General features: G+C 39.0%; 1 protein-coding gene across 2 annotated transcripts in view; it reads left to right on the top strand.

Moving 5' to 3' along the window:
- Nucleotides 1-24,781, top strand: part of ERICH3 (glutamate rich 3) — a 104,894-nt gene that overhangs the window by 73,125 nt on the left and 6,988 nt on the right. For both annotated transcript variants that reach the window (XM_064493450.1, XM_031465392.2), the window contains 3 exons: nucleotides 4,370-4,561; nucleotides 12,668-13,117; nucleotides 22,177-22,305. In XM_064493450.1, coding sequence (XP_064349520.1) covers nucleotides 4,370-4,561; nucleotides 12,668-13,117; nucleotides 22,177-22,305 — 771 coding nt within the window. The remainder of the gene's footprint in view (nucleotides 1-4,369; nucleotides 4,562-12,667; nucleotides 13,118-22,176; nucleotides 22,306-24,781) is intronic.

Consider the following 24,781-nt stretch of genomic DNA (forward strand, 5'->3'; position numbering starts at 1 on the left):
AAGGACTGGGATGACCGCGGAAGGGCTGGGATGACCATGGAAGGGCTGGGATGACCGTGGAAGGACTGGGATGACCTCAGAAGGACTGGGATGACCGCGGAAGGGCTGGGATGACCGCGGAAGGGCTGGGATGACCATGGAAGGGCTGGGATGACCGCAGAAGGGCTGGGATGACCGCGGAAGGGCTGGGATGACCGCAGAAGGGCTGGGATGACCGCGGAAGGGCTGGGATGACCGCGGAAGGGCTGGGATGACCGCGGAAGGGCTGGGATGACCGCGGAAGGGCTGGGATGACCGCGGAAGGGCTGGGATGACCGCGGAAGGGCTGGGATGACCGCAGAAGGACTGGGATGACCGCGGAAGGGCTGGGATGACCGCAGAAGGACTGGGATGACCGCGGAAGGGCTGGGATGACCATGGAAGGGCTGGGATGACCGCAGAAGGGCTGGGATGACCGCAGAAGGGCTGGGATGACCGCAGAAGGGCTGGGATGACCGCAGAAGGACTGGGATGACCGCAGAAGGGCTGGGATGACCGCGGAAGGGCTGGGATGACCGCGGAAGGGCTGGGATGACCGTGGAAGGGCTGGGATGACCGTGGAAGGGCTGGGATGACCGCGGAAGGGCTGGGATGACCGCGGAAGGGCTGGGATGACCGCGGAAGGGCTGGGATGACCGTGGAAGGGCTGGGATGACCGCGGAAGGGCTGGGATGACCGCGGAAGGGCTGGGATGACCGCGGAAGGGCTGGGATGACCGTGGAAGGGCTGGGATGACCATGGAAGGGCTGGGATGACCGTGGAAGGGCTGGGATGACCGTGGAAGGACTGGGATGACCGTGGAAGGGCTGGGATGACCGTGGAAGGACTGGGATGACCGTGGAAGGACTGGGATGACCATGGAAGGGCTGGGATGACCGTGGAAGGACTGGGATGACCGCGGAAGGGCTGGGATGACCATGGAAGGGCTGGGATGACCGTGGAAGGACTGGGATGACCTCAGAAGGACTGGGATGACCGTGGAAAGGCTGGCATCTGGAAAGGGGCAGATCCTAGGTCTCTTCTTCCTGGCCTTACCAAGTTGCTGCCCAGTGTTTTCAGAAATCCAAGAGGATAATTACAGGGTTACTATAGCACTGTACTTTGTTTATTACTGAAACAGTGTGATTATCTAAAAAAGATTTCACTTTGACCCAGTTTACCTGTCTCCATGACCCTTTCTAGTCTTTATTATGATTTTACACTGAAAATTTGAAGTATCTATAGATAGCAGCAGCAGAGAGATGAACAAATGGGATGTGTTTTAATTCTCAGGACATGTAGGTAGGTTTATCGGGACCATGTGCAATAGAGGCTTTCCATTTGGGGCGTTTTTTTTTCCTTAAACCAAGATGGCGAGGGCTGTGAGTAACATACTTTATGCATATAATACAGTTTTTTCCAAGATTCTTCTTCTGTGTCTCGTTCTGTGTCTCGTTCATGAACTTTAAATGCCCATTTTCATTGAAAAAGAAGAAGAAACAGCAGCAGCAAGTCTTCAGCTCTCTGTAGAATAGTCGGTGATGGTCAGGGCAGTGAGAAGCCTGTGTGGAGGTCAGCCAGGGCGCGTTGCAGCTGGATTGAGGTTGACCTCACGTTGACTTGCTTCCTCATTAGTGGGGATGGTAAACAACAAGCTAATTACATTCTCTGGAAGAAGGAAGATGAGCTGGGGAAATAGAAGAAATTATGAAAAGGAATCTAGAAGGCATGCCGCTAGTTCATTCATATTGAAAACTCGAGGAGATGACCCAGAGGGGCTGTGCTCTGAGCCGTGATGCTAGCACAGTGCTCGCTCGTGGCTCATAGAGGCTAAGATTTAAGTATGATGATAGTGGTGGGTGGAACAAAGCCAGGGCAGCCCTGAATTTCCTATTTTGAGAGAAAACATTGAAGCTTCTGCCAAATAGGATGTGGGGATTGGTCTTTGTGGTTCACTGCATGGTCCTTCCATTTTGTGCTCTGCTTCAGTAATGGAGCTATAATTGTGTGTCAGTTGTGGACACTTCTCTGATTTTAATCAGGTACCTCCACTATAGTGCATTGCTGTCCATAAAGCACCTATTGTGTGTGATTTCTCCTGTTCTACAACCAGCCTCCTCCACGCCCCGCCTGCCCCATCAGTCATGGTAACTACCAGCCTCTGACATCTGTTAGGTACCCGCTGTCCGTGGCACTGTAGTATGCATATTTGGGGGATTATTGCTTTTAGTATTCACCACGGCTTTGTGTCACAGATGAAGAAACTGAAGTTTAAAGATGTTAAGGAAATTGACAAAGGTCACATGGCTGAGTGTTTTAAATGGTACTTGGGCACATGACTGCCCGACTCCAAATCCCTCAGATTTCATCACTGTGTCATACTGTCTGTGAAACTGCGGCAATTTACCCACGTGCTGCCTGGCCCCTGCTTATCTTGTGACCAGTAGCAAGTATCTGTAAAGTGATACGTGGAGGTGTTCCTCTGTGTGTGTGTATTCTGTGGCTAACCTCAACTGCTTCTTCTAGGAAATCTTCCACAATCTCCAAATGACTTTCCACCCTTGTTTGATTCTCTTCCACTTATTTGAAACTACTTCACATGATTGATCATGAGTCCTATCGAAAAATCCATTGCAATCGAGCCCAATAGTGTTAAGACTAACATTACTGGGGGCCACATATAAAAACTACTGTAACATGAGTACAGTATTTCTTGTGTACCTATGTCTTATTTCCTCAACAAAAATTGGAGATTTCTTAATGGCAGGGGTTGTGTTAGTGTAATGTCCTTATCTGGCAATTTCATCCTTTCCCACATAGAAGGTTCTCAGTAAAGGCTTGTTGATTGACGGCTAATGGGGTCAAGTGAGGAACTGTCCTATTACGTGGCCTGAGATATTCAGATCAAAATATTTGTGTTTTTGAGCATTTCCTGTTTGCATCATGTCATAAACCAAATTCTTCATCTTCTTGCTTATTTTGTAATACTGTTTTATCGATAATCGTTCACATTTCTCTTTCTCCATATTAAACCTCTTTCATGAAAAATTTCTGGTGATGAGTTCTGTTTGCCTTTTTCCATTACAGTTTCTGATTTCACTTTTCTTCACACATCGCCCTCATACATTCTCTGCATTAACAGAGCTTTCCTCATATGCACAGGGCATGCATTTTATTTTTTTATTTTTTGTGGGGGAGGCAATTAGGTTATTTATCTATTTATTTTGATGGAGGGACTGGGGATTGAGCCTACAACATCCTGCATGCTAAGCATGCAGTATACCATATACCCTCCCCACTAGGGCATGTATTTCTAAATTAAGTTTCTTTCATTGTGGCAAAGTGGACAGCTCTCAAGTAATTACCTGAGAGGCCCCCACTGCTGAAGAAACCAGACTAATTCCTAAAACACACAGAACAGGGAAACCTTTCTTTTCCTTGTAATTTTTATTTTAAAGATAATTGTTTACTTACCTAATTGGTTCTGCATGAAATCCTTCTGCTTTCTATCCTTGGCATGTTGTCACTTCAAGATTTTTAGTTTTGGGGGGAAGAAAAAGGGAAACAATTAAATATGAAAGGTGAAAAATTATAACCACGGGGGACAGCTGGCGTTTATCTGATGTGACAGTTCCCTTTTTCTGCTACAGATGTGTTGCACTTCTGTAGGGAATGAAGCAAATTCATGACTGTGACAGGAATGTTCTGTTTGATGAGAATTTTTATCCTTGGAGTGTAATTATTTTATTGATTGTAGGGATGAATAGCATAGGGTTTCCATTCTGGCCGAGGTAGAGACTCCTTCATAATGCCTTTTCTTGCTGTCCATTTGTCCCTCTCAAAGATTATGCTATTCACGGTGTTACTTCCCAAGACTTTTGGACTTGATTAATTGAATTTCTTCCACTTCACTATTCATTAACTTGATATCCAAATATTTTGAACATTCATCCTGTGAAATATGACCTCACTGGATCTCCAAATTAACTTTCAATATTATAACCCTGTTCTCTTCATTTTTAATTTATTTCTAATGTATTGTTTTCTACCAAGTTCTTCTCTTGTCCACTTTGGTTATTGGAGATGACGACGTCCATTTGTAAATGAACTGTTATTAGGTTTCAGGCTTGCCATTTGGAGCATCATTTCTTTGGTGCTCTTGTCTGTGTAACTGACTGCAGTCTTTGATCATTTGCTATTAGTTTTGCATGTTCACTAATTGTGTGAAAAAGAAGCGAAGAAAGGACCCAGAGAGGAGAGGAGAATGGAGTCAAAGTTCTCATTAGAGTGACATGGGTTGAGCATTAGGGATTCTGTTTTCCTTGTCATAGTGGAGATTTTCTTTTCTCAGAATATGAAGAAGATTTCGAAGTTGAGGAGAAACGAGATGAGACAGCTAATGAAGGCGGACAGGCGGACGGTCGAACGAGTGGAATGTCAGAGCCACCCTCAGATGATGAAACGGGTCTCTTAGACCCTGAGAAGGAGAGCGAAACCTCGTCGCCGAAGGCACCAGATGCTGACGACAACGTGAAAGATGAAGGTGACGGATTCTCTGGGAGTGAACTGGAGGAGAAGCAACAGGGCAGGCTGCCTAGCTTATCACGTGACACAGTGTACTCATTACTTTTCCTTTTACTTAATGAGGTCATCCTTTCTCAAGGAATGTTTAGAGCCTGGTTCCCTCACCAGAGGCCGCTCATCAGCTGGTCTTCCGTAGATACCCAAGTCAGGGGTCACTCCTTACCCCTTCCTCTTTCCTTAGTTTGCTGGGGTTTTTCAGCAGGGGGTCCGGTAAAGCTTGTAGTGACACATCTTCTGTTTACTTAGAAAGTTCCTACTTTAAAAAAAACCTCAAACTATCTCCTCTTATATACACATATATACATACATACACACACACACACACACACCATTTTTGTGGTTTTGGAAAAATGAGAAGTAGCTCCCATTCAATTAAAGGAAAAATTGAAAATTCCTCCTTCCTTCCTTCCTTCCTTTATTTATCTTAACTTACCTTGAACACCGAATGCTGGCATTTTAGCTTGTGGAAGGATTACCACTCTTGGCAACTTTGCACCCCTCACAGTCTTCAAGCCTAAAATGACTCAATGTTCACAGGGAAAATATCGAGCTTTTCAGATAGATAAAAAAAGAAAAAACAAAGAAACAAACAAAACAAAAACCGTCATCATCTGAGGCATAACTTAAATTTTTAAGACTTTTTAAAAAATCTGAAGTTATCAAACTAAGGTCCAAAGAAGGAACCCATTTCCAGCTTTGTCCTGTAAGAGAATTTGGCCAAGGCTATGTGTTTCTTAGTAAATCAGAGATCTTTCCTGGTACATTCCTGGCATTTACCAGTAGTACAATACAGTAACTACAGTACAATAACTCTCTTATATTTAAGTAAGTGTATGTCTTTTGTAGTCTGCTTTAGACTAGAGAATGAGGTCATATTATGTTGACTTTTTGAATTGCTATTTATTTCCCTAGTTTTTTCACCTCTTAAATTTTTTCTGTATAAAATCTTAAAATTTTATTTCAAGGAATATATTAGGATAGTGCAAAACAAGAGTAAATAAAGTAATCAAGTAATCACAAGAGCAAATATTTATAGTACATTCCCTTCAAGAAAGAATTCAAGGAAACCTATTCTAAAATTTCATGCACACATACACAAGGCAGTAAAAGAAAAGAACAGAAATTGTTTAGAGTAAGAGAGAAGAGAATTCTACTAGATAACTGTCCGTGAGACCATGACTGCACTCCAACTAAAATTTTAGTTGTGCTTCCTGACAGTCAAAGTAAGGAGCGAAGCACAATGTGAAAAATTAGAATGATGTTAACTTTCAGTACATTTGAAAATAAGATTTGTTGCCATTTTTAATATAGTTGAAAGAACTAGTCAATATTAATGAACAGGCTTTGAAATGTTTTTGTGAAGTTTTAAATTAGGCCTTTTCTATAATTTCTCTTAATACTTACATTTTATGTTTCCGGACATGCCCAACATATAAGCTTTTTTCTCAATTTGAATGCCAATATTGAATTTAAGTTTATATTCCTACTGTATGGTATAGAAAAAGCTAAAGAATTCTATGGAAAAGTCATGTCACCTGAATCAAATTTTAAAGAGACTATATAAATGACTTGAACCTGGGAAAGGATTGCAAGTGTTTGCATATAATTATAACTGGCTCAGAACACAAAGAACTCAATTTTTCATTTCTTCAATAATGGTGGGGAATGACCAAGTATTGAGTTCATGAAGAGTCAGTACATTATTTCAATACATGGTCATCTGGGGATTATCTTTATACTCCGTATTCAACTTGCTTTTTTGGGATCAAGTCGATATTTTCCAAGACAGAGTTATTTTTTATGTTCAAACAGACAAAGATGTAGGCAGTACTTGGATGTTACTTGGAGGGAAAGCTTTAATCATTTAGACCTGTAATTATTGAATAACTGACAGTGATAGATAAGCTTTAACAGTGAATTCTGCTTGCATTTGAATAATTGGAATCCTGTGTTTAGAAAAACATCCTATAGGTATTGTTTATTAAGACTCAATTTTGTGCTAAGCACTGTGCTAAATATTTTACATGAATTATCTGATTAACCTCAAACAACCTTAAAAAGCAGGTACTTTTTCTTTTTATCTTCATCTTATAAATAAAGAAACTTGGAAGTGGTGAGATGAAGTAACTCACATAGCCAGAAAATGGTGGGGCCAAGATGCAGACTTCAGAGCCTGGATTTTGGAGAAACAGTGTAACATTACTTCAAATCAGAAACTATTCTCTTATTTAGAATTAAAGCAAATCCCCCCAATAAGAGGATTTTGTTTCCTTAAGAATGCACAGTTTAGTTATACATATACGCACACATTTTTTCGATTCTTTTTGATTACAGCTCATTACAAGAAATTAAACATAGTCCCCTGTGCTATACAGTAGGTCCCTGTTGTTTATTTTATATACAGTACTGTGTGTCTGTTATAATATGTATCTGTATATGTATAACTGAATCACTTTGCTGTGCAGCTGAAACTAACATCATAAATCAACTATACGTCAATAAAAAATGAGTTAAAAAAAGAATGTATAATTTAGAAGCATTTATCTTGAATTCTTCATCTTATCCTATTTTTTAACATCTTTTTTCTTTTTTTTGATTCATTTGGTTTTTAAACAGAGGAAATTAAAATGGACATTTTCTAATTCTACCCAAATTGACCTTTCTCCTCCCTGGATGGGCTTCCCCTTCCACTCCCAGGCCTTTTGCTCAGTTCCAGCTCACCCTCTCCTCCTCCACAAGACTATCCTCCGTCAGCAGCCTCCCCTGAGCTCTTTAAATTATTAAACTCTGTCATTCAGTAGTTCATTTTTCACTTATTGCTTCATTCGTGTTACATTTTGCACCTTAAATTAATTGCACAAGTTAATAACACACAAATTAATTATACTATAAAAGCTAGGACTGTACATTGTCTCTGTGATTCCTCACAGAGGTAATGTCTTAAAAGATATTTTGTGAATATTAAGCACTTACATGATTGTTTAACATTAAGAATATGAAGATACTTTTGCTAGTGCTACGATATCTAGTTACATTTACACTATATGATGATTATTGGAATTTTATTCAAAACATCATAGAGAGCTGCACTATGTGGCTGCAGAATATATAATATTTTAAATAGACATGTAATGAAAGCTATCAGAATATATAAAATCTAGTCCACAATGTTGGGAAGTTTAAGAACCAAAAATTAAATTGGCTAACTCTTTTATTTTGTGCTTTCAAAAATGACATTATTCAACAATCCTTTTTAAGAGTTCCTTTGCGTCCTTGATATTTACATTAAAACTTTGCCATTATTCTGAAATAAAATCTCATTGCTTATTACTGTTTCTTTCCTCCACCTCCATCCAGGCTCTTTTATTTGCCATCCCTTTATTTTGATAACCTGACCCCTTGTTATTCAAAAACATGCTTTTTAGCATGCGGAGTATCAGAATTACAGATTTCATCCAGCAAACAAGAAGTGTGTATGAAAAGTGATAATGGCAGGATAGATCCCTTGGAACACTCTATTGAAAAGCCAGACAGCATTTCATCTTCAAAAGTGTAAGAGGCATATTGTGACCACTGAATCCTAGACACCAGTACATCCTTTTTATTGACATGATTAAGGATCTTGCTGTTAGTATTTGGATGTGTTTCATTTGAACCTGCCTGCACCTGTTCCCAGAGGGCAAACAATTGCCCAGGCTGTCACTCTGGTGACAAGTCGGCCCCATTTAAACTGCCAGCTAACAACTGCATCGGCCCGCCTTGATGAATACACTGTGCTGAGCAGCCCGCGAGTGATGGAGTGCCAGGGACTGAGCACCGACTAAGAGAGGACCCTGCTTTAGGAATGATGTGTGAGGCTTCCCATCGTTTAAAAAGAGTGACAGCTTCTTTTTCTCTGTGTTTGTGTTGGCAACCCCAGGCGCTGATTCACCAGTTGAAAATAGATCGTCACAGATGAATGTTATAAGGTTGAGGGGAAAGTGACATGTCGCTGAGAATAGACTTTTATGGACAATTTGGATGATAGTGCCTATGAGTAAGAGGTGACAACTAAGTAGCTCCTTATGAGAAAAAGGACAGAGGGAGGGAGAGAGGGAGAGAAAAAGGGAGAGAGAGAAATATCTGTTTCCAGAATATAAAGAAAATAACATAAGAATTTAAGCAAAATTTTTTCTATTAAGAAAGATTAATATTTTACTTGTGCTATTTTCCACTAAATTGAAGAAGTAGGTCTTACAGACTTTTAAAATCTCAGAGTCGCAAAAATACTTTGTTTACTTGGCTTACTGACCTCAAGAATCTCACTTGTCCTTTCTTGGCCTGACTATGAGCTTGAACAGGCACATACGAGGGAAAGCTGCTCATTCTGAGTTGAAATTGTGCATGCTGCGAACCACACTCTGTGGACTCCGGTTTAGCTTGACTGCTCCTTGGACCAGAGAGGATTAGGGGAAGATGTAAGGATTTTTTTTGGTCAGAATCTGTATCTGTGATTTTCTTTTTGCATAATTAGTCACATTTTAATTTTTTTTTTTCAGTCAAAAATAGGTTTACTGAAATGTTTTTAGTTGTAGCTGAAGGCAGCGACATTTACAACACTGAGCTTTTGTTAAACCCATAAACGTGGAAATTGCTTGCAGAGCAGTTGTAATAGGATCAGAATCTTGTGAATGTTGATGGGATGGTTTTGCATGTCTTTCAGCATAATGATTTGGTACTCTGCAGACGCTTTCTGACCACCAGCCTGACTCCCACCTGAATGCAATAAATGCAAGTCCTTATGCCATTAAAATAACAGTATGAAATATCAGCATGGTATGCATATAGCACATGAAATATAACAGTATGGTAGGTTAGGTTGTTGATTTGAGATTGTTCTTTTTTGAGGATGGCCTGTATCACTATGAACTTCCCTCTTAGGACTGCTTTTGCTGGATCTCATAGATTTTGTGTGGTTGTGTTTTCATTGTCGTTTATCTCAAGGTATTTTTTAATTTCTTCTTTGATTTTATTATAGACCCATTGGTTTTTTAGTAGCATGTTGTTTAGTCTCCATGCTGTCGTTTTTTTCTCATTTGTTTTTCTATAGTTGATATCTAGTTTCATGGCACTGTGTTCAGAGAAGATGCTTGGAATAATTTCTATCCTCTTAAATTTGTTGAGGCTTCTTTTGTGCCCAAGTATGTGGTCGATCCTAGAGAGTGTTCCATGAGCACTTGAAAAGAATGTATATTCTGGTTTTGGGGGATGTAATGTCCTAAAAATATCAACCAAATCCAACTACTGTATTGTGTCATTTATTATCTCTGTTGCCTTATTGATTTTCTGTCTGGAAGACCTGTCCAATGATGTTAGTGGGGTGTTATCAATGACACGGAAAGAGAAGACAGTGGAGGATTTGGAGTCTGACTGACTGTGGAGAGAGAAAAGTCAGAGATTGTGCTTAGGATGTGGCACCAGGGCACCAAACATGCTGGCTTTTGCCAAGCACTCAGGCAATGTGTGAGATCATGTCCTTACCACAAAGACCAAGAGTAGATTCTTTACCATCAGTACCTGGAGGTAGGACTGGAGAGACAGGTAGAATTGGATAGGGGGCAGAGTTTTTTCCTAACATGCCTCTAAGGCAACTTTTTCCCTCCTAATGATGAAAAACAATTTACAATTTACACATCTGCCCCAAATTTCCTTTATATAAAAGTTTTTATATAAAAACTTTATTTCTAAGAGAACAAATAAAATTAGTGTTGAGAATCCCATTCCATGGCCCTAAAGCAGTTTGAGTTTTTTTGTAGCAAAATCTTGCCCCAGTGTCTTTATGAAAATGAGAATAAGAAATGAGAGTTAAATGAAATTATACAGTAAGGTTAGAGAGAAATTTAAAAACTGAAATGAGTTTATATGAGAGGGCCATGTACCCTCACCACTTGGAGGCCATTCACTTCATTCCCCGCTTTCTTCTTTTAAGGACGGACTCAAAATTGAACCAGAGCATGTTTCATCCTTTTGAAATAAAGTAATACAATTAATAGAAGCTACTAAAGAAAGAGGAGCATTCTTTTATTTATTTATTTTTTTAATGTGAACAACTCTCAGAGCCAAAAGTGAGAGTCCACATGTCCACATTCAGATGGTAGATACGGATATTTTTGGAAGCACAGAGCAAGTGTAACATTGCGTCCCAGCTAAGTGCGCAATTAACGAAAACCACTGCCCAGACCACTAGCAAACAGGAGTTGTTTTTTCTTTTTTAGAAAAACAAATGTGAGATGTTTGAGAGAGGTGGAGATCCTAGTCCCTGAGTTTTCTGAACTAGTACGAACAAGAGAGAGGACGACTGTCCTTGATCTGCTATGTGCTCCGCAGAGAGCACATTCAGGTTTCATAAGGCAGAGAGAAAGAATGAGTGGCTAAAGCACGTGCATGATTCCCTTGGGAAACTGGTCATCTGGTGCCTGTCAAGGTAGTTGGGAGATAAGAAGGAATGGAATGGTACTTAAGGGGTTCTGTTCCTTAAAGGCTTTTTAAGTTTGTTTTTTACTGCTGTGTAGCATCTCTCAAATCTTTGTCGAAACTCTGATACGTCTCAGTGACTGTACTTAAAATGCTAAGCCCTGTCACGGAGAGCCGTTGGGGCTGGAGGGAAGAGAATAAGAGGAAAGACAGGTATTTCTTCCCTTAAATTCTGCATCAGCTGCTACAGCCATCTGTGTAGAGGCCAAGCAGGAAAAAAACAAAACAAAACAAAACAAACAAACAAAAAAAAAACAGAAAAAAGAGTCAGGAGCACACAGAGAAGAGAAAACAAGAAAGCTAGGCAGCTTGTCAGTGTGGGCTATTTCATTTGAAAAATAAATGTTATAAAAAACAATTATAAATACAGATCTATTAGGTTAAAAAATCAAAAGCAAGTTAGTGTTTCTTTGACCCATGGCAGTGGAGGCGGTGACTTTCAGGTGGCATCTTCCTTCTAGAGATTCAGTATGTGTGTTACTTTCTTGGAGATTTTTAATGTTTTTGTGGGTAGTAAGTACTAAACCATTTGGCTCTGGTAAGTTTCTAGACGGCATATCTGTAGCATCATGTCAGTGTACTGCCTAGATCGCCTAGAATCTTTTTTTTTAACTGATTCTGTACACCCATCTCCCAGTGTCTGCAGCCTCTGTCTTCTTCAGAGGATGGCCTTGGGCTCCTGGAGTTGCTTCACCCTCAGGCACAAGGATCGCGGAAGTGCCAAGGAGTTTATGCCCCACAGCGTGGCCTGCAGCCCCATCTTACTGGAGCAGCCTATAAAAGCCCAACTTCTTCCTCAAGGGAGGAAAAATTCGAATATAATTCAGACTTCACAGGTTCCCATGGGATCAGGCTGAGGCTGAGATGTTGCTTGAAATAGCTCCCTTGATTGGCTTCTTCCCTTCCCTGCCCTGCTTCCCCTGCACCCAGAAGACTTTCTCCTGGAGCATATCCTTAGAACATCACTTGCATGTGAATCTTCATCTCAGCGTCTGCTTCTGGGGAACCTGGAAAAAGACAGTATCTCCTTCTACACGCACACACAAGCTTTACCTCGAATATTTATTAAGTGTCTCGTTACCATGCAAATGCATAGATCTTCTTACCATACCCAGCGACCAGGGTATACTAGTTTGGGGGGTGTTACAGTAGATAAAAATTTAAATTTTATGCACAGAGAATACTGTGGCTATCCAAGATGATAACAAAATGAGTGCTCTTGCTGAACAAGTAAAAGATTATTCAATTTCTTCTATAACAAAAATAGATACATACAAAGGTTTTCCATTAAAATGGCTTTCCTAAAACTAAATAAATATAATTGGTTTTCAGTTAAATGTGACTTCCTATCGAAAACTTCTGTAGATTCACAGATTACGTAGGTTTTTCTTTATCATGACAGTTATGTGAAATATTTGGGAAAAGAGTATCAAATCTACTAAACTATATTAAAAATTTAGTATGATTCATTTCTAACATAATTCCCACAATTATTATTATTAAATTTCGCTTTCTGGAAAAACAATGAAGTCATCTTCTTTATTTTTTGTAGATATAAAAACTACTTCATCGCCCTCATCCAGAAGTCACACGTATTCTAGTTGCAGTGAAGATGAATCTTCGGTGGGGGACAGGGAAGACCATGCCCGAAACAGTCCAAATGAAAGTGCCAGAAGCTTGTCCTCTCAGGAGTTGAGTGAAAATGATGAGCTGGAGAAATTCCACCTTCCAACTGAGGATTCCCTAGAAACTGAAACTGAAGAGCAAGAAATCATAAAAGCAGAGGTGGAGACCAAGCCTCTGCCAATACAGGAGAACTTGAAGAGTGGTCTTGAAGAAGAAACGGAGAAAGGAACCCAGGTGATTGCAGAAGGCTTATCTGAGAAGTCCAGGGATCGTGTTTCCAAGGAAGAAAAGGAGAAGGAGAGGAGTAAACTTTGGGAAGGAAGCACTGCTAAGGTGAAGGGCAAAGAGGCGGGTCCCCGCAGGGTGGATAAAGGCGGTAAGTGTGGCTATTGAGTTGGCCTGCCGTTGTCCCCATGCATGGAAGCTGATTTTGGTCATCACGTTCTGCTCAAGCTTGGGAAATACAATTGTGGTAATGCCACAGGAATTCAATTTTTTTCCTATTTCTTTCTATGCCACATAATCATACATGTATTTTCAGCTTGCTGTTTTCCTTCTATTGCATTTTAAAAATTACTCGATAATTCTAGCCTGTTTCCTATTTTCTGTGAATTTCTTCCCATGGTAATTCTATCTCAAGAATCAAATAAAACACAACATATGTCTGAAGGCAAGGCTATCTGCGGCTTGTTAGAGGTTATTTAATATTGGCGATGCGATTTGTTCTTAGCCAAATAAGCAGTGACATGTATACACAGCTAACATTGATAGGTGCTTCCTACGTGCCAGTGCTAAACACGTGCATGTATAAACTCACCTAATCCTTACAACAGCCCAGTATCCCCACGAGTTAGGTTCTGTTATTATCATCTCTTTTTCATGGGTGACAAAACTGTGGCTTGGAGAGGTTAAGTAAGGCGTCAAGGATCATACAGCTGATAAGAAGCATTCCTAGGATTTGAATTCAGGGAGAATGGCTGCAGTTTCTAAAGATTTCTCATTTTTCTGTGCAATAGGAATTTAGAGTTAGATTAAAACTATGAAAATTTCATAGAAAACTACAGTCTTCACTTGAGTTCTCTGAAACTGGGTGAATTTCTGATCCAGGGGTTTCCTGGGTGTGTAGGACAGTTCCATTTGACACAGAAAGTCTTGAAGAGTGGCCCAGGGTAATCAGGTTCCAGTACCTTAGACACATGGGAAGTCTGATACTTTTCTCAACTTTTGGAAGACAGTTACAGGACTGAGCTGTGTCCTGCAGACAGCGGGTTATGCCGGCAGACTGCGCCCTGTAACCCGCACCGCTTGTCCTTTCCCTGCCCTTTCCCTGCTGTCTCCCCTGCCAACATGGTGGGCATTCTTTTTGACTCCAAGGTAAAACTTAGTTTCATATTTTAATGCTACTGAAATCCATCTGTGTTCTGAAACTTATGAATACTTACAATGTCTGTCATATGTATGTTAGGAACTTAAAGGCTGTTATTAAACCACGGGGGCCCACGTCTAGGAATTGAGGACGTCATGGTTATCTTTCCATTCAAACATTATTACTGATCTTCTTACTGTGTGCAGGGCACCATGGTCAATAAGAAATATGTAAGACAGGGCTCCTTCCGTAAAACGTTAAGAGGAAGGCTAGGCGCGCCAAGAGCTGGACAAGGTTCAGTAGTCATATGTAAAACCAGAGAAAGTACAAATGCTACGGGGTTTCAAAGGAATTCCCATTAGATGGACACCTTGAACGTTTTCATCAAGGACTTGTTTAAGGAGGGCTTTAGAGGTTAGATAAGATTTTGAAGGTGGAATGGAGGAGGACAGAAACATGCCAAACAGCAGAAAGCAGCAAGGGCTTTGAACAAGGTAAACAAACACTCCAGAGTAACCAGTTTGCAAACTTCAGCCTACAGGTCAAATCTGGCCTGCTGTTTTGTTCTTTCTGTATTGCCTATGAGCTAAGAATTTTTTTTTTTTTAATTTTAACTGATTGGAAAAAAAAATCAAAAGAAGAACAATGTCTGGTCACATGTGAAAATCATGTTAAATTCACATTTCAGTGCCAGAAAATAAAGTTTTAATGGAAGAGGGCCATGCTCATTTGTTTACACATTCTCAGGGCTGCTTTTGCCCTGCAGGGGCAGAGTTAAGTAGCTGCAGCAAAGATCCTATGACCCACAAAGCCCTGAGGATTCACTCTCTGGTCCTTTACAGAAGAAGTTTGCCAACTGCTGCCCTTGAACTATAACACAAAGATCCTCAACATTATAAAAAGAGTTTTACCATACGTGAGTTAAGATTCTTACTAAAATATACTTGAAACCTTTTTATAAAATAATTCAAATCTTTGATCTTGGATTTCATTCTTCAATTCTAGTTCATATAATGTATAATTTGGAAAATGTGTTCAATTCATTAAGCTGCTGACCAAAAAGGTAGAGATGTTAAAAGTTCAGTAACAACATTGACTATTATTATTATTATTATTAATTATTATTACTATTATTGTTTCCACTTCAGAAATCTAGATTGCTTACCTGGATTTATGTAAGTAAACATCTTGTTGTAAAATTAGGTGCACATGATGTGGGCTGTAATTAGGTGATGGACAGAGTAACAGACGTTCGACCGGGATCGTGTCACTTGGAAGAGAGTGGTTTTTTCCCCTCTGGATTTGTGAAATGAAAAGTGTATAGATTTATTATTTTTCTCAGATATGGGAAACCTGTGTTCTTGACTTGATAACATCTATAATTTTAAAACTTTTTGTTACTATTTCTTCATTGAGGTGGGTTTAATGCTAGGGCGAGGTTTACGACTGTTTATCTTTCTTAAACTCTAATATACGTACCAAAACTCTGTATCAGTGTTTATTTTTCATTATCAGCTTATGAAATAACATTTAGAAAACAGAGAAAAGTGGTCTTAAGAAATTATAGATTTATCACACAAAAAAATCACTTTCAACATTTGGTCAGGCTTTTTATTTCTAAACTTAGACTTCACAATGTTGTCCTATTTCTAGAAAATGGTGTATTTTGCTTTTCATTCTTAACATTATACCAGAAGCATTTTTATGTTACTATGTAATTTTCATGACTATGCTTAATATCTGTGTATTATTCCATTCTGTGGCTTTTCTCATAATTTAATCATTTATCTATTTTTTTCTACTTTCACTATTATTAATAGTACTCTAGTAATTTATTGCCTAAGTTAATTTAAAATTAATATTTATTTTCTTAAGCTAGGTTCCAAGAAGTTTAATTTCTGGATCAAAGGTAATAGACATTTTAAGGTTTTTGAAAAAAAATTTTTTTATTACAAAAAATTGGTTGAAAAGTTTATACAATACAGACAGTTGGGAATAAAATTAAAGCTAAAATCTTCCTTGCCCTAACTCTACTCTCTTTCCTGAGAGATAGAGAGACAACTGTAGATAAGATTTTTTTTGTATGTGTATGATTCCAGAAAATTTTTCCTCTCTCTATATATACGTATATACATGTATTCATATATTATATATTCAAATGTTATTTTTATATACAGATGGAAACATGATACATTTTATTTAAAACTTGTTCTTTTTCACTTGACACTATCTTGAATATCTTACATCAGCACATATAATACTTCATTCTTCTTTAATGAACATGGTATGCATTATATTGCCTTAGTATTTTATAATTTTGCATATTTTCCTTAAAATATGTTGCCTTTTGTGTAAGAACTGGCAGATTTGTTCTGTGGTTCATCTTCCACAAAATAACAAAATTTCTTGGTTACAGAGGACCAGAGGCAGAGAGAATAAAGTACAGTGGAAAATAAGACATTAATAAGCAAAAGAAAATGAAGGCCATGTGAAATATTCAGAATGATGTGGGAAGATTATGCTCTCAAAACCTAAGGATTAGTAGATTAGAACAGTTGGGTGCTGATTTTTTAAAATATACTCATGGAAATGATGCAATAAACTTATAAATATTTGAAATAATAGATTAAAGGAAGTGACAGATATTCTCAAAATTCTTTCTATGAATAAACATTCCTAAGAAAATTTCAGATAAAATAAACCAGGTCTTGAATGCATCGTTCATTATATTGATACTGACGCCAAGCAAAGAGGCTGCTTCCTCCTCTTAGCCTGGATCTTCAGTTAGATGGCTGAGGGCGAGAGGGATGGAACCAAAGTTATAAGCTTGAAATGCAAGTCATTTAGGTGATTATGCTGCAAAACACAGCTCATATAAAATCAGGCCAGAGGGCTGGTGCAGGTTGCAATGTGTACATTTTACGTAGATCCCTGATTAGAATCTTAGGTTGAAATGAAATGGGGGCTGAGATAATATGTAAAAGATCCTATCTCATATTTTTATAGTGCTGAATTAATCACTTTCAATTAGGCTTAGAATAAAAATTGCGATTGTGTTAAGAATAAGCTTCTGGGCTTAAAAATCACAGACAATGTTTTGTAGTGTCTAAGCTAATACAACTTAATCTGAATTGTTTTCACTTATCCCATAGCAATGGATAAATCTGTAAAGTACTATATTCAGTGCCTTCCTACCTTTCAGGTTGATAGCAAAAAGCGAGAGCTTCTTTCTCATCATTGTGTAGTATGTCGCACTTAGTTGGGCTTTGTCCAGTCCACCAACAAATCAGGTGAATTTATGTAAAAGACACGTTGTATGCAGTGAAGTGGATAAAGTAAAAGGTCATAGTTGCTAGCTACAATGAGACAGTGTCCTTGGGAGTTAATTTTGTATTATGAGGCATTGTCCTACCTTAATGTGTTTATGTTTCTCTGTTATTTTCAGTTTAAGCTGTCTTAACACTTTGGGGCACATGGTGTGCTAATGGTGGAACAATTCAGGCGCGTTAATTTGTGAAGTTAAAATAATGTATACATTATGAATATAAATAAAATGTAAGAATAAAGTATTGGAATGTAAAGTATAATGTAAAACGCATATAGAAATAAGCATTTTATACCTTTACCTATGACTTAGGAGGAGCCCTAATGCTTGGCCAGGTAGTATAAGACTAAACCATGTTAGGACTGAAGTAAAATGCAATTTGATCAGCGTGCGGGCAGGATAGAATGGGTCTTGATGAAAGGATAAGAAAACCACATATTATGAGTTATAGTCTAAATACAATTTCTGAATGAATTGTAAATAGATTTCTTCTGTCAATGAATATTTGTTAGGTATCTGCCTTATGCCCACTGTTCTCGGTGTGAGCATAACGAAGTCCTTGCCTGTACTGGAGTTAATATTCTACAGGGAGATATGCCTAACAGGTGAAAAATGAACATGCAGTGGGGCATCTGAGCTAAGTCCTAGCAGAAAGGAAGATCAGGTAAGATGGAGTGATGGTTTGAGGAGGGGGTGGTATTGTAGGGCTGGCCTCTCTCAAGGAGGGGATGTTTGAGCAGAGACCTGAATGACGTGCAGGGCTGAGCCACTCTGCCATCTGAAAAAGGAGCACAGGAAGCACAGGGAACAGCACATGAAAAGACTCTGAATTAGGAGTACAGTTGTTGCATGGGGGGTTTGGAAAGGAGGCCGGTGTGACGAGGGCAGAATGGACAAGCCAGAGAGTGGTAGGCGACGAGGCCAGAGGGAGAAACTGAGGTGCTGTGGGGAGGCTTTTATCTTATTCTGGGATAGGGAGCCATTGGAAGAATCAGAGCATACCAGTGACATGAGTTGAAAGTTTTGAAAAGATTATTCTCGCTTCTGTGGAGGACAGACTTTAGCTTCCTAAAACTGTTGCCTTCCAACAGCTGTGGTCTTGAGTTGTAATTAATCCTGGGTTTTTGTAAGCCATGTTTCAATGCCAAAGGTAACACAGGAACATCTTTACTGTGTAGGTAGATGATGTTAGTCATGAATTTTGTCATGGTGGGTTGTTGGGAAGATAATTGATTGGCTACACAAAGAATGATCAAAGAACAGGCATAGTTTTGAAGGTGACCGGGAACTTAGAATAAACTGGGCCCTGTATTTACTCTGCTTTTATGGTCTTCTTATGCTCTTAAAATTCAGATAAAAAGTTCTTGGCAAGACTTTCTTCCGATATAGACTGCTCAGGATTCTTAGCATGTTTTAAGGTGGAAACAGTTTGTTTAGTTTCAAAACAAGCAGAGGAGAGGGAATGAATTTAGAAAGCTTGCTTACTAATATTGAAAACTATATTCTTGCTACCACTTTTCAATTGCTAAATTATTTTATTTAGAAAGAATTGGTGGAAATTGAGACACTGTTGGCAACAGTATAGGAAAATAAGGCCTTTCATCATTTTAGGTGAAATTGTTAATTAATGCCTCCTTTTTTGAAGAACAGAGAAGCATATATCAAAAGCTTCTAAAAATACTCTCTTTGACACAGAAATTCCAATCCAGGAATCTGTCCTAAGGCAATAGTCAGAAACAAGTAACCAAAATAATTTTAAGTGGTATTTAAAGTAGCTTTATAATAAAAATAAAACAAACAAACAAAAAGAAATAATTCAATATCTAGCACTAGGCATTGGTCAACCAAGTTTTAGCCAAACCTTATTGGAACATTCTGTGCAGTCATTGAAGAATGGTTCTTATTTAATGATACGTGGAAATAGTCATAATACGTTGCTAAATGAATAAAATGGGATACAAAATGCTATCTGTCATAAAAGCAGAGTAAAGAATACTTAGAAATCCACCAAAATGTTAACTAGTAGTTGTTTCTGAGTGGTGAAACTAGAATAATTTTTGTTGCCTTCTTGGTACTTTTTAATTTTTTCAAGCTTTAGATAGTGAACATGTACTATTTTCATATTTAGAAAAAGTGCAATATGTATTATTTTAAAATATGTTTGTTTTCATAATAAAAAAGCTAACATTGTAATATAACAATATTTTGGTATTTAAAAAGAAATCTTAAAATATCCTACAGCATTTGAGTGGAAAAGGTGTTTTCCTAAGAAATTCTCTGTATGAAATTCTCTTCCATTTTGCTGCGAATGCTGTGGGAACTGATAATGCCCTTTGCTTTTAATGGCCCTCTCTATGGAGAAGTGGAGGATTGGAGCCCTGAGGGATGATGGGCTAAATGGATGGAGGAAACAAGGTGATGTGTCACATGGCTGGCACAGGAGTCTCGGGACGCACAGTCCTTCTTTACTGTAGGTGAAGAACGGTCAAGGTTAGACACTGGCCAAGTTCTTGCTTTTAAGTTTCAGTTTCAGAAGAACATCTGAGGAAAAAATGACCAAGTGAGGCCCTTTCTGATCTCACACCTAATAAGTCCTTGATGCTCAGGCCAGGGTCCCGTTCCTGCTGAGTCTGAAGCAGGCAGCACCTAACTGTACAGGCTCTCATCGACATCCAAAGCCCAACCCTCCAGGGGCAAGCCAGCTGCCATGGGCAAGTGGTGATTACAGTCCTGAGACAGAAGGACCACATGCTTCAGTTAATTCTGAGTGAGTTGTAATTTTCAGATTATGCTAGTACCATTTGGCTTCTTAGAATAGTCTTTTGGTTCAATAGCTGCTAATTGTTTATTTTAATTATTATTGTAAACTATATTAAAATATTATTGAGGTATAATTGACATATATTATATTAATTTCAGGTGTGCAACATAATGATTCGGTATTTGTATAATACACCATATTTCTTTATAGCCTGGGAAAAAACCTAGTGCCCTGTCAGCTCTGATGAAACAAGGCTTCAAGTAATTGCTATGCTACCAAATCAGACTTCCTCCCACCCTCCTGTCCTGTCATCCTTGGGGTTTCTATTATTTAGCCAGCCTAGAAGATTTATATGCAAAGACCTAAAACACTGTTTATTTAAACTCTCTAGTTGTACAGTGTTAGAATTAATTAGTATAGTGGGTAAGATGATATTTAACTTATATTTGCTATATTTATAAAGTTACTAAAATAAAGGTTGACTTGATTAAAATAACTCGACCATAACCTAATTGTCATGAGTTGATGTCATCTCTAAACTATATTATTGTAAAAAAAATTTATTTGGCATATTGGATGAATGAGGAAAACTGATATTCAATATTTTGGTAAAGAGAATACATTAGACCTATAGGTTGCACCTCTTTTCATTTCCATGTTTGGTCTCTTAAGATTAATATAGTTAAGTCATTCCATTTTTTTCCCCCAAAGTCACATGAGACAGATATTTCACTATTTATTTCCAAACACAGAGGGATCAGTAAGTAACTAACTCTTAGCCGTTTATCTTAAACTGATCACATTCTAGTTCTGTTTTTCTTGAGATACGGTCTTTGGATCCAACTGAGTCAGAAAATCTGAGAGGAAAGAAAGCAAGAAAGTGAGAGAAGGGAGGGAGAGATAAAGAGAGAAGGAGGAAGAGATAAAGAGGGAAAGGAAGAAAGGGTGTTTTGGAGATGCAGTGTCCTTGTCTAGGCAGACAAGTCTAAGTCTAGTGTTATTTGAGTGAGCTGTTGTTAACTAGGAGGAAGGCATGATGGTAGATGTCAGGGATCTTAAGGACACAAGTCATCAGATGATAAGCAAGACACATAGACAGGGACATGTTGGAAACTAAAGACCAGCTTAAGTGATAACACAGTTTGCCTAGAATCATGTCAGACTGGGTGGTGATACTTACAATAGACATGTCATCCTTGCCATCATCACAGCTACCATTTATCAGGTGCTCAAGCACCTGCTAATACGTGAAATATACGCATGTTCTACATATATTATTTCACTTACTCCTCCCAATATAGCATTGAGTTGATATCTTTTTTTGACAAATGTGTAAACTGAGCTTGAGGCTTAAGCTTTGGCCAAAGAACTTACCCAAGGTGACACAGTTAGCATGAAGTATGGGACTTGAAATTAGGTCTTTGCGTTCCTAAAGGTCAGTGCCGGTAAGCAGGAATCTCTACAACAGCCTTTACCGTCAAATTTGTGGGAATCATGCAATAGGTTTTTTGCTCGGTCCACGTGGAGTGAGTCTTGGGGTCAAATCACTAAAATCTACTAATGGATGGAATGCTTATGGTATAGTCAGTTCTGGTAATTTTAGAAATCAAGAAGAACACTCAGTGATGAGTGGGGCTACAAAAGCCATCACACGTGTTTCTAGGAAGGAAAAGGCAACTAAACTCCCTTTCAATCATTTATTTCATTGCGTGCGCATTTGGCAAATCTGTCCCTGCTTCTGGTTGTTGCCCTTTTCTTAAATCAAGTATTTTCTTTGCATGGATTTCTTTATTTTGTGATCTCCTATTGTGTTTTCTTTTTAAATCATAGTTCACAAGCTGTTTGATCTTAATAGATTTTAAAAACAAAGGTCACACTTTAATGTCAGTGCTTTTAAATTAACCCCGCTTGCTCGTGTTCCACTTGCAGAGTTCTCATGACCTGTTTTTATACCTTTTGGTATTTTACATGATCTCCATTCAGTTGGACGGGTAACGACGGCCGAAGCTGTGGAGCCTGACCACCCCTGCCGCTATGACTCTGAGTCTGGTGTGAGCAGTGCAGACGAAGGAGAGACGCGCTCAGGGAAGCTGGAGGCTGGCACAGGTGCAGGTGAGGGCACATTATTACCTGGGGAAGACCTGCAGAAATCCTCTGCAACAGACAGCGCCATTTCCATCCTTCATCTTCCTGTCCTTGCTTCCTCCTTTTACCACCTTTTCTTTCCAGCTAATGTATATGATGGCAGGAGGTGGGCGAGGGGCCTTAAGGGGAGCTTTAGAGCTGATATCAGATATGAAAGTTATTATTCCTTTTTGAATATGTTGGTACCTAGAATGAAAAAGAAAAAAGAAAAAAAGAAAAGGACTTCAGATAATAAAAAATACTGGTAGGGGTTTTCAGACCAGTCTTATTTGTAGTCTGTGTCCCAGTTAGTTGACCAGGTGGGTGGATTTGCTTAACTGACAGATTGGAGACATGGAGAGCCCAGGCATGTTTCATGATGATTTATTTAAACTCATTTTTTAAAATAAGGGAAGAATTCATTGCCATCAGCATATGACCTGGCTCCTGGAGATGAGTATTCCAGCTGCAAGAGTGCCAATTAGAGTGACTCAACAGACCATGACTCATACAGATGTGGTCAAACATCCTGTGTCCTTGAAATCAAGTTTCCCTATATTTAATGGATGACTTTTTAAAAACACCCTGATTTGAATACATGTATGTGTGTGTGGCGATACTGGAGGAGGGTTATTCATTTTACTCATCATACGGTCACATTACCCCCACCTCCAATTTTTAATGACAGGCACCAAGCCCTGTGAGGTATTTGAAATTTCACTCTATTTTCGAGCAAGCTTCGAGTTAGCCAGCCACAGTGTCACAGATGCGCCAGAAGACACAAGACTCGTAGATCAGAGAGAAAGGGCTTCATTACTCACAACAAATAGCAGTAGCTAGATGATTTGTGCTTGTGCCAGTTGCCTAAGCTCCAGTTCCCCCTGGGCAACGTGGAGAGAGCTGGGTGACCCTTGAGCGCAGTGCAGCAGGCTGAACTGCAGAAGGACCCTGAGCTTAGAGAATCCTCATCTTTCGTAGCGGACATGTAACCAGAGGAGTTCTAGTGTACCTCCCCGACCTCCTGCAACTTGGGTAAAGTACTTGTTGTCTGTCACATCCGATTCAAGCAACAAAATATAACACACTGGACGCAGTGGGAAGGGAGAGTGGAAGTGAGCTTTGTTAGGGCTTTCTGTGTGCCAGGCACTCTGTTACGTATTTTGTGCTTCGTTCTCACAAGGATTCTGTGAGCCCTGCATTGCTCTTCCCATTTTATGGATAAGAGAATAAAGGCTTAGGCAAGAGTCATTTCCCAAGTTCATACAACTAATAAGTGGCAGAGCTGGCGTTCTTACCCAGCTCTGTCTGACTCCCGAGTACACACTCGTTCCAGTAAATCAGATTGCCCCTGTTTGTGAATACTGCTCACTCTCTTACATCCATTATGGGTTTGCAAAAGCCCATGAGGTTGCTATAAAAAAATATGTCATGTATTGGTACTGATGTTTCTTAGAAGAGCTTCAGTTTCTCTTTCTCCCAAGTCTGGAAAATCATGTCTGACCTCCTACCTGTGTGTGTGTACATGTGTGTATGTGTGTGTTGTGTATGTGTGTGTGTTGTGTATGTGTTGTGTGTGTGTGTGTGTGTGTGTGTGTGTGTGTGTGTAATAGCTCAGCCAGAGGCCATAGTACTTTCTCTCCTAGGACACATAATAATACATCTATTACTACACGGTGACTAGGCAATTTTATTACTCTATTTTCCTGAATGTTCTTTAATGAATCTGTAAATTTAGAGGCCAGCTCAGTAAATCAGAGGACTTCCTTTAAATGTTTTTCATAACTGACACCTTTTTAATATACTTTCATGTGGGAATTTGAACAGCAACAGCTACACTATTAAAGAGACTAGACACATGTTGTTTCTCATTGTTTTAATTTAATTTTCTTTTAAATCCAATAATAATCTGTAATGAGATAAAATGAACCACATTCTTTCAGATGAACTGGCTACATGTTCTTTGAGGAGCATTTGGTTCTACATTTAGTAAATAACTGCTGTGGAATGCTGAGGACCACGTATGAAAGTCAACACCAACTGAAATTAATTTAATCATTGAAAAATTGGGTATTGAGATGATTTAGGTAAAATTGCCTTTAGTGAATGGCATGAAGTTTGTGTGAAATCTGAAAAACCAAACGCTTTACCTACACTGATGTAGTCTATCAGACAGCTACTCAACCCTACACACTCATTTGTCTGTATGGTCTTTTTTTTCTAGTTGAAGTATAGTCAGTTTACAATGTTGTGTCAATTTCTGGTGTACGGCATAATAGTTCAGTCATACATAGGCATACATATATTCGTTTTCATATTCTTTTTCATTATAGGTTACTAAAAGATATTGAATATAGTTCCCTGTGCTATCCAGTATGAACTTGTTGTTTCTCTATTTTATACATAGTAGTTAGTATCTGCAAATCTCGAACTCCCAATTTATCCCTTCCCACTCCCTTCCCCCCTA

The sequence above is a fragment of the Camelus dromedarius genome, chromosome 14 (assembly GCF_036321535.1).
Source record: "Camelus dromedarius isolate mCamDro1 chromosome 14, mCamDro1.pat, whole genome shotgun sequence".
Lineage (NCBI taxonomy): Eukaryota > Metazoa > Chordata > Mammalia > Artiodactyla > Camelidae > Camelus > Camelus dromedarius.